At 40.4% G+C, this 11,289-nt stretch overlaps 1 protein-coding gene across 2 annotated transcripts; it reads right to left on the reverse strand.

Annotated features, from left to right (window-relative positions):
* Nucleotides 1–4,275: 4,275 nt before the first annotated feature.
* On the reverse strand, nt 4,276–6,360 carry jun (Jun proto-oncogene, AP-1 transcription factor subunit). 2 transcript variants are annotated; one of them, XM_023429230.2, is made up of 2 exons: nt 6,175–6,360; nt 4,276–5,934 (listed from the first exon to the last, which is right to left on the reverse strand). In XM_023429230.2, the coding sequence occupies exon 2, from the start codon at nt 5,881–5,883 to the stop codon at nt 5,008–5,010; it is 876 nt and encodes a 291-aa protein (XP_023284998.1). In that variant the 5' UTR covers nt 5,884–5,934; nt 6,175–6,360; the 3' UTR covers nt 4,276–5,007. The 2 variants fall into 2 exon arrangements, with proteins under 2 accessions (XP_023284998.1, XP_023284997.1); XM_023429229.2 differs by having other exon boundaries at nt 4,276–5,979.
* Nucleotides 6,361–11,289: the final 4,929 nt, after the last annotated feature.

The raw sequence follows: 11,289 nt of genomic DNA on the forward strand, positions 1-11,289 counted from the left end.
ATAGAAAACCACGGAAAAGTGCATTTTGCATAATATGTCCCCTTTAAGATGAAACTTGTGTTTGAAAATTTCATCTCAGAGGGAAAACTGCAAGTCCTATTGAAAAGATCACCTCACCATTGCCGTCCCAAGGCTTCAATAAAGAGACTGAAAACTTTTATGTGTACCTACAGTTTACAGTTGAGGTTTTATCGCAGTTTAGAAACTTCCCTTAACTTCGTCGAGGGCAAGAGCTTTAGAGCTCAGTTTAACACGGGCGTCTATGGGAGCTTTGGACAGCGATCTCTGCACTTCGGGGGAATTTCCTCAAAAACTATAAAATATATCAGAATTAGACCAAAACTGGCTGATACAGGCCAAAAATTGTGGGATTTAAAAGATTTAGGAAAATTTTCAGGGATGGCAGTAAGAGTGCACGTAATGTCATCCAGACTAGCTCTGAACGTTCAGTGCCATCCACACCCATTATAAAATCTGAAACTGTCCAAAAATGACACAAAACGTAAACTGCGAATTTGTGAAAATACCAATTGAACCCAAAAGAGTCTCAAGTCTTGTGACCCGTTTAATGTTTAAACTTTTTTTCTACGTTGAAGTATGATGCAGCAGTACAGCTCCAAAGAGGGGTGGGTTTAGTCGTTTTCACGACGTCTCCCAATTAATTCTCTATGGGAACTTTCTTCGCCTTTTATTGCCATTTAAGTCGCCATGGTTACTCGAATCCCTGAAAGTCATAGCACACCATTCCCGAAAGAGCTGCACGTATTGACATTGCCTATATATTGTCTGGGTTTTCTCAAAGCTGTGGGACTAGTTATGCGCCCAAATTTTGTTACGGAAGATGAATAAGTTGAATAAGTATGCAGGATAGTAATATATAATAATACACTCTTTCTTCTGAGCTGAATCGGTATAAAATTATTTTTTCACATTATTTTAATTTTGTAAACAGCATCAATATTGTATTCAAAACTGGCTTTGAAATGTAGCTGTTTCATCCTTTTGTGTGTGTGTGTGATTGAGAGCGTTTGAGAGAGAGAGAGAGAGAGAGAGCGAGAGAGCAAGAGAGCGAGAGAGTCAGAGCAGCCGTGTGTGCATGACTGAGCATGTGTGGGTGCAGAAATGATTTCCATGGTTTACCCCATTCTGCTCAGTCTCTATATGTCATACTTAGCCTACATTTCAAAAAGTCAGTGAGATATCAGATAATTAAAATCTTGATAACCTTGTGCACTTTTTACATTTTTTTCCATATGTTTTTACTCTAAAGTTATCTTGGTGTTGAACATGCAGAGAGAAGTTGTGCAGTATTCAAATAAGAAAGAGTAGAAATACAAAAAAAGGTCCATTACAAGTAAATGTCCTGAGTTCAGAATCTTACCAACAAAATTTATAAAAGTGTCAAAAATAAAAGTACTTGTTGTGCAGCAGAATGGCCTCTGACGGTGTCACATTATTATATGTTAGATTATTTAATTATTATTACTTACATGTAAGCAGCAGCAATGTTGTAGATAGCTAAGGCAGCAATAGTTGTAACTACTTTACAGACTGCTCGGTAGTTTCATCTTGTACCACAAAAATCGAATTAATAATCATTAGTACCGAAGCACTGACATGTAAGTAGCATTTTACCTATAGCTTGTTAATGTTGAAATAATAAACTACTTTATAAGCTCTTGGGTAGATTCATATATCATCATATTTATATTCATACAATATTTTACAAGATATATTTTTCTATTATAATCTAAATGGGAAGATTAAATAGAAACTGTAACTGTCAAATAAATGAAGTGAAAAGTGCAATATTTCCCTCTGTAATGTGGTGGAGTAGCCTACAATTATAAACTAGCATCATATAATGGAACGTAGTTACTGCCTTGTAGCCTACTATCCCGCCACAGATATCATAATAGGCTGTAAGTTTTGTCTCTTTATATTTACAGCCTGCATGTACATATAAGCTACATTTTTCTCTTTTGGATCATCCAGTAGGCTTCGACTTGTCACCGTAGTAATCTTCTCATTGATTTACCCTTGGGAGGTGGATCCAGGCTCAACTTCTCGGGAATCACCTTATTATGCAGAGATTACAGAGTCGATTCACTTCCCGTAATACACGCCTCCTCCGTCGTGACGTACATCTTCCGAGTGTTCCCTCTCCTTATATGGTAGGGAAGGACACCACCTTCCGGAATGATGTCATTCTGTCCCACGTTTGAGAAATCAGAGCAGGTTAAAAGCAGGTGTTTAGCGAAAGTAGAATTCCCGTTATAATTGAATACGTTAAATTAGGCTATATTAAATTACTTTCATAAGTGGTTTATCATATCATTATTAAAACAGGTTATTGAATTAGTCTAATCTAATTGCATTTGTGAATGAACTTATTGAGATAGGAAAAACGGCAAATTTTTTTTAGCTGCATTGATGTGTTACACCATCTCACGAATAGGAAAAGATATATATAGAGATGAAAAAACAAACCACAAAAAGAAAAGAAAAAAGAAAGGAAAACAAAGAACAAGATGGAAAATAATATAACACCTAAAGCAGAATAGGCTGATGAAGAACTTTTGTTTCACACTTAAGGCTCTGTGTAGGATATCATAGCCATACTAAAAGATTTGTCAAGTTTCCATAGTTAACAAACTGTTCTGTTTCTTTGCTTAAAATGATGACATGTAGGTCTGTAGTAACGTAAGCACAAAGCAACAACTGATGACCCAATGTACGGTGTAATGCTGATTTACAGAAAGCAACGTTGCGTCTCATCTGTCAGATAAGTAAGTCTATGTCGCCCTCTAGTGTTTCATTATAGGCAGTACATACTAGTGACTGAGGAGTTTTGCAGTTATGTGTAACGTGTTTGCTCTATCTCAGTGGTTCTCAAACCTTTTCACATCAAGGACCTTAAACTGACACAAATTCGACCATAGACCCCCAGCTGATAAGATTTGGTCTATGGGTCCCCAATTTGATAAGAATTTTGCTCTTAGATGTTTTATTACAGAAAGTGATTGAAACTCATGACCACCAAGTCATTGTGTTACTTATGGATGGAATTTTTAGTGAAATTATAAATGACTAAATATTATTAAAATAAATGATTCCCCTTTTTGCTGGGGACTCCAAGGAAACGCCTCATGGACCCCTGCTCTATTCTGACCTGTCCCGGCACAGTCACCTGCTGTAATTACTGTCTGTACAGTAGGTTAAATTGGGCTTATTATATTTTCTGCAGGGTTTACTGGGGGTATTGAGTCAAAGTTTCCCTACTCTAAGTTGTGTAAAGCCCAAATCTGTTTTTTTCACTTCATAAATTTGAGGTTAACTATTGAAGAGAAAAATGTCTGCATTCTATCTCTAAAATGGTAAAACTTAAAATAATGGGCTGTATTTTGATATAAACCTTTATCAAATTTAGGAAACAGTTATTTAGCTATAGTAGTTGCCTTGTGTGCACCCCTGTATTTGAAGACCTGTCAGAGGTTTTGAGAAAGATTATGGGTTTCATTCTTTTGATTTTTGGTAGTGAGGCATACCCTTTTGTTTACATCTGGGTTATTGTTTCTTTAAAAAAATACTCTATATGTTCATAGGATACTATGTATTCAGAATATCATCTCCCACAGAACCACAGTGGTAGTTTTGCTTTTTATTGAGATAATGTCTTATTGATTAAGTAGCCTTTGTCTGTTCATTCCTGATATAGGCCTAAGACTTTGAGTGTGTTTCGACAGCGGTTTCCCATGCTAGGGGTTTCTTTATTTACAATGTAACAGGAAGTCATGTTGAATAACTGAATGGTGCAATATTACAGAGGATGGCCTGTGATTTTCATTCTATGTATCAAATCAGTGATACCTTATGTCCCATTTCATAGCCTTTATAACTTGACATTGTTAAAGTGTTAAAATCTTATACTTCAGTTGAAGTTACTATTAACACCTGAGGAAAATGTGAGGTGTAATATGTAGCCTCTACTCTTCACATACACCTGTGTGCTGACATCTGAAGAGGAGAAATTAAGCTATGCATCCTAATTTGCAGAATGGGCCTCCATCAGTAAGAGAGCCTGGTCCGTCAGCTGCAACACAATCACTTAGCCTGGATCAATACTAGCACTAATGGAATTTACCTTGAGGTACTGGGAACTAGCAGCTTTTGCAACATGTTGCAACATGTTTTATTGTTTGAGCTCCTGACATGGCACACCCACTTTTTTTTTTTTTATCTGTCACACACACTTACAAGAACACAGAGGCAATGTTTCTTCATTTTATCTGGTTTATTTTCTTAAATATTGATTAGTTTCTGAAGTGCTCAGAAAACAAAACATAAAAAATTATACAGTATTCTTATTACAAATGGTAAACATAAGTACTCCAAGTTGATCTTATATACACATAACAATGAGTGAAACCCCATTAAACAACTTTAGAAAAAAACAAGTAAATCTTGAAGCTTTTCTAACTTAATTTCTTACAATTAAGAAAAAGTACATTGTACTGTAACTCAGAAGTCAGGCAGCTTTTGTTACAACTTTTCAGCCGTTTAGAGTCGGCCAACACGCCCATTTTTGAGGCCATTATGGCTACAGCAAGAAAAGTCTCTATTGCAGGTTCTTAAATCCTCTAATACTGAATTTCTCCTTTGATGGTCATGAGAAGACCCATGCAGAGCTGGGTGTAAATCAAGAAAACTTCAGTCCAGTCCAGTTCTGTAAAACAGCACGAAACAGAAACAGAAAGGTATCCTGCTTGTTGCCATGCCCCCTCTGGTTCATGGCTACTGTTACTGTCCTGAGCCCCTCTCTGGGACGCACCACCGGAGAGCGCGTGGCACTCAGGAACTTTAGTGCGGCTCCCGGTCCTGCCAGTGTCGCGCCACATCATCCCAAATGCCGTCACGATTTCGGGAGACACAACCACTCACTATCACAGGAAGCGTCCGTATCGGTCAACTACAGTCTTTTCTCTCTTCGCCGCCGCTGACAGCACCTCAGAAGGTCTGGAGCTGCTGCGTTAACATGAGCTGGCAGCCGCTGTTTACGTGGTTCATCACCTTCTGCTTCAGCTGGGCCACCTGCTCGCGCAGCATGTTGGCGGTGGACGCGAGCTCCGAGTTCTGGGACTTGAGGGTCTTCACTTTATCCTCCAGCCTCGAGATCCGCTCCAGCTTCCTCTTCCGGCACTTGGAGGCAGCGATGCGGTTCCTCATCCTCTTTCTCTCGGCCTTGATGCGCTCCTGGCTCTCCATGTCGATTGGGGAGAGAGGAGGTGTCTCCCCCGGCATCTCAGGCACGGTTTGGGGCTCCTCCTTGAGCGCCGTGAGCCGCGGGAGCTGGGCGGAGGAGGGCTGGCCGTAGATGGGAAGCTGAGGCGGGGCAGCTGGGAAGGACATAGTCGGGGCTGAGGTGGTGTAATTCGGGGCTGAGACTGTGCTGATGGCCGGGTTGAAAGTGTTCAAGTCCTCATAAACCGGCGAGTCAGCGCTCATGGTGGAGTTGGTGTTGTAAACGGTGGCACCGGCAACAGATGACACAGGCGGCAAGGCAGTGTTGACACTGGTCTGAGGGGCTGAGGTGACACTCACATTAGTTGGGGCAGGCATGTGCTGGTGGTGGAGTTCGGCCAGAGCTCGGACAAACCCCTCCGCGAAGCCCTCCTGCTCATCGGTGACATTCTTGGGGCACAGGAATTGGGTTGGGGTTGGCGTGGTGGTGATGAGTCCGTTGCTGGACTGGATGATGAGCCGCTCCAGTTCCGGGGAGGCCAGCTTCAGCAAGCCCACATCGGGGGAGGTGAGGATGTCACTGGCTTTAGCCCGGAGGTGAGGTTTCAGAGTGCCCGTCGGGTCGGAGAGGTTCAGTGTCATGTTGTGTTTCAGCGTTTTGGGGTTGCTGTATCCGTAGCCGGCGTTATCGTGCTGGGAGAAAGCGTTGAGTGAGTCGTCATAGAAAGTAGTTTCCATCTTGGTATACATAGAAGAGAAACCAAAAACAAATGTAGCTATAAAGTCTTCTACAAAACAACTTTTCGTCCCCCCTTCTCTTCTTCCTGGTTTATCAGGTGAGTAAAAAACACTGGTTTCCAAACGTCCTCTCTGTGCGTAAAAACTTCCAAAACTCTGAGTACGCACTGTCTTGACACAGGAATCAGGACTTACTTCTTTCAGCCAGCGACGGTCGATTGTTGAGTGCTGAGTTGTAAAGAGTTCACAACGCTTTTGCCAAAGTATCCACTTGTATTGAATGGTTGAATGAAAAGTGCCGAGTGGCTCTAACTTCTCTAGTCAGGCACCAGCAGTGTCTGTGGTGCCTCCTCTGCCTGGATGTGTATATACTCTGAGCTGTGCAGCGTGGAGGCAAACCTTATCTGCTGCCGCTCTAAAAATAACTATGATGTCATGACTGGGCTCTCCCATTGGCTGGAGGGCGTGTCGCGGGGCGGGCCCAGCCCTCAGATAAGGGCCCTGCCCCTTGCCTAGACGACCACCCAGAAGATTCTTAATCTCGCGGTGAATTGTGGGATGAGGTAATGCTGTAAGGAGCAGAGCGTAAGCGCGGTGCATTGTGGGATGACGTATTGTTTTTGAATCTCTGGTTACCCGCTTTACTGTTCGTGGCGGGACAGCCTGTGTTCACAGCTCCTGTTGTGTTGGGAAAGCAATGTAACATACATTTATTTGTATGCCTTTTTTTTTTTTTATACTTATAATCATTACAAATTTTCTATTTATTTAAAGTTGTTGTGCACATAGAATTTAGCTTAACCCTTGCAAGTCTGTTAAAGTATTGCTGAAACATCTCTAACTGCCTATAAATTGATGAAATTACTTTAATTCTATTCTATTCTGTCATTCAAGTTTGTTAATGCTAATCTGCCTTCAATATGGCCATATTAGGATACAATACATATACATACACAAATGACTAACCTATTCTATTCTACTCTGTTCTATATTTTATTTATTAATGTTGTTTAAACCTTATCAAAAATGACCATAATATGATATGATAAATGAAAAAGCCCCTCAAAAATTCTATTCTATTCTTTGCCAAATATCTACATTGCAGCTAAATGTGAGCTCTAGTTGAGCACGAAGGCAGACTTGAAGGAAGTGAATGAAAACCATTACATGAAAACAAATTCTATATTTTCCACATGGATGTGCACTCACAGTGGAAAGTTTTCTTGTTTTTACTGTCATTTTACTTCTTGGTCTGGGATATCATGGTGGTCTATGGTTGGTGGTCCCACATAAATTGCCTTATAGCACACATACACACATTTAGTTTTGACTATACTGTGTATGCCGAGAGTTAAAATTTGACACCTGGGCAGGTTAATACAAACACAGACATATTTACTGAGACATGCATTAAAGGTCTGCTATTTACCTGAAAAGCCGTGCCAAGTCCATCTCATTGAGTCATGTACTTTGGAAACAGTCTTTCCTTAAGATTTAAAACCATCTGATTGTTAAGTCAGTCATTAAGGGGACAGATTTAATAGGGCCTTTTGCTTTTACTACAGTAAAGACCAGACATCTGCAAAGCTACATTTAAGACCTTTTTATTATTGCTACAACTACAAATTGTTAAAGATAGATCTAGAGTCTGTCTGTTCGTTCTCATAAAGAGCAAGTACATTTCCTATTATCCATGTCAGGGTGTGTAATTAGTGTAGTGCAGTCCATTGTCCCCTGGCCTTTGGTCAGAAATCACTGCTGGTTTAATGGCAGGAGGTTAACTGGTGTGTCTCACGTGTTCCCCTCTACTCCTCCACACTCCCACTGTCTGGGTCATCTTCTGCCCTGCCGGCTTTACTGCCCACTATCTCCAGCACACCACGTCTAAATATGTTCCCCTTGTGTGACAAGTAAATCAGTCCCTTGGCGCTGGCTGGCTCAGGAAGGCACCTAAGGAGGATGAACCAGATAATAAAAAATCACCACAGTCTGACTTTTTATGGCTGCTAATACTGTCTTTATCTACTGTTGTATATGTCAGACCGTGGCAATCAATAAAGTTGGATATAATCTGATCTAATTGGTTGACTTAACTGATCTTGTGCAGTTCCTTTTTTGATTTAAATGCTAGAGAGAACATTTCTACGCTTTATGGTCTTACACAAACTAGGGAAATGTGAAGATGAGTTTTATACAGTAAACTTATACTCTTATTCTTACAGTTCCTGTCAGTTGCATTAATATTTTTCTAGTTTTATAATAATCACTCTGGGGATGAAATGAGAGGAAGCAGAATAAGGACAAGTTGTTTAGTTGCTTGTTTACACTCAATGTTCCACTGGCACATTCTGAAATATTTATCCACTTTGCCTCATTCATCTATTTATGACTGCTTTTCTTCTGAATTAAAGCACATGAAAGAATCATAAGTAGGTGGTCTAGTGCCCACCACCTGACAGCAGGGATCCTCATGTATGACTTCACCCATTGTCCCAAATAGACGAATGAAGTTAAGGCAAAACACATGATGTCATTTAAAGTTATTATCTCATTTAAATTAAAGCTCTTTCAGAGTCAAATCCCATGGCAAAAGTCAGACCTTGGTGAATTCTGTTTTATATACTTTCAAATAGTGTTTCATACAGAACCCCCTAAATGTTTCAATATGGCTTGAGCGCTGCATGAGTTGGGTCTGCTTTTCTTCCCTGGTCGCCATGCGTAAAGTTATAAAGGGGTAACCACAGCATGGTAGTTTGCCAAAGTCATTTTCTGTGTGGGAATGTATGGGGAAATTAGCATGGAGGACTAACTGTGTAACTGACTATTCAAAATAGGGGTTGGGTTATCCTGCTGTGACCTTGGTTCAGAGCCTGGACATTTGGACACTTGTGGTCACACACAGTGGGCTACTTATTCAGTATTGTCCTTGCATGTTGTAGGACCGAGGCAGAGGCTTAGCAGGGGAAAAAGCAACTGGCAACTGTGGAAAGATGCTGCCAAAAAGTAGCTACATCCATCATATAATAATTCAAATAATTATACTCTAATGTATATTTTGTAAGTATTTGTCTCATATTACTGATTAACAGATTCTAAGCCAGCAGAACATATTTCATATTTCTGATAAAGCTGATTCACTGCCACCATTAGTGGATCTAACAAGTGACTAGGTGTGCTGGCTTTCAGGACTTTTGGACATAAAGATTCAGTATTGGAACAAACTACAGCAGGATAGAAGCAGTAATAGTAATTTACTACTTTCAATCAATGGAGAATCCAGAATCAGTAAAAATGAAATGAGTGATATGATATGAGTGTGGATGTGGCTTAAGAGTCTACAGCCATGCTAAGCATCTCTGTGAGGCATAGCAGTGGTTTGTGCTAAATGCTAACATCAATGTGCTAACATGCTCTCAATGACAATACTGACATGCTGACGTTAAACGGGTATAATATATATAATAACCAAGTTTACCATCCCTGTTTGGCATGTTAGAATCCTAACATTTGATAATTAGAACAGAACAAAGTACAGCTGAGGCCGAGGAGAATTTTGAAGGTGTGTCGTCACAAACCAAAGCAATGAACAATTTAAAATTTTCACCTGACGATGGCGCTCATGAAACAGTCTGACAATCACCAAAGTCGTTAGGATTCATCCTCTGGGGACCATGAATGTCTGTACAACATTTCACAGCATTTCCAAGGCACTTCATGTTAATTGCAGCCTGAACAGACTAAACAGACTGCAAAAAGTGAAATTTTCATAGAAACGTTTAATCCAATAAATAAATAAAATGTCTGTCATGCAAAGCTGTCAGGTGTGTACATGTGTAGCTATGCATTGATTTTGCTAACTCACTTACAGTCTTGACTTTATAGTAGCAATTTTTGATACACATTTAAAACATCTTTTCTTACCATGCAAGTGGCGATGACTCAACTTTTCATGTCTTTTTCACTGTTTTTGTATTTTCTTTCCAGGACTTTAAATAAACACACTCTTTCAAACAAACACACATTTTTAAAGTAATGTGTTCTTGCTCAGCTGTATCCTGACCTGAGGTAATACAAATGGGCCTTCCTCTGAGTTGTCTAGCCTTTAGCCTTTCCTCCCACCAACCCCTGCTTCATGATGATCTTTTCTATCAATCCCCCACCTCCCCCCGGCGTCCCCGACCTTCACTCCCTACATCCTGATGTTACCTCTCCAATATTTTCCCCTCTGGATGGCATCCCAAATGTCCTCCACTTACACTTTTGCCTTTCTCTTATCTCTCTCCTCCTCCTCCGTTCTCTCTCTCACTCATCCCTCTCCCTCTCATCTTACTCCTATCAGTGCCTGTCCAGGCAGCAGGATTTCCCCTGTGATGGAAACAGGCTGTGGCTCAATTGTATTGTTTTAGCAGTTCTTTTCAGTAAAATCCCAGAGTGCTCTCTGTTTTTATATTAGTCTCGTTAAAAGTTAAAGAAGTACATTGACCAAAGCATTGCACAATACAAAGGACAAGCACAAGTGTGAAGCCATTGTTACATAAAAAAAAAAAAACGTTGGTCTTTACGTCAAACTGAACATCCCTTGTGGTTTGCATGGTGAATGAGAGACAGGGAGACAGACTGTCGAAGCTTTTGAGACAGTGCACTCTCACAATGGTCTTAGCCTGTGAGAACAATTGTTGTTTCAGCTGTTACGTGAAGGAAAAAAACGTGCCTGACGGTGTAGATTGTGTGTTGGACTGGCCTGGAAGCAAGCACAGGCCAGTCATTTGGCTGTGTATGTGTGTACACGTTTGGGTCTGCCTTTACTGTAAATGCAAGAATTTGTAAATGTATTTGTCAGTGTGTTAGGACACAAAGCAGGTAGTGTCACTGCACCGACATATAGAGGAATATTCAGAGGGTGTACAAGCAAAAATTATGGAGGAGCTCAACGAATTTGATGAAACAAATATGAATTGACTAATAATATTCAAATCTTGTGTCAGGCGTAACACTTGAACACCAAGTGTTGCAGTTAAGAGACTAGTGATGGGATCACACAACATGTTGATAACCCTAACCCATGACCACTCAATAGTCACTACTACATTATTACATTTATAGTCAGTAGTTATTGGTACATTATTACAGCAGAACTCAGCACTCATGGGTGGGTCCACACCCATCTTTGAATTCAACCTTCATTTTGATGTCAGCTACACACCTGTAAAGCTTCGTGACCTTCACAGTTGTGGTGTTATTGTGGTTACAAAATGCACCCACAGACAGACAACACACATTCAGACAGACAAGTAGGCCTACTCAAAACCA

This window comes from Seriola lalandi, unplaced genomic scaffold (assembly GCF_002814215.2).
Source record: "Seriola lalandi dorsalis isolate HSWRI2012SDOR001 ecotype SW California unplaced genomic scaffold, Sedor1 jcf7180002054890, whole genome shotgun sequence".
Classification (NCBI taxonomy): domain Eukaryota; kingdom Metazoa; phylum Chordata; class Actinopteri; order Carangiformes; family Carangidae; genus Seriola; species Seriola lalandi.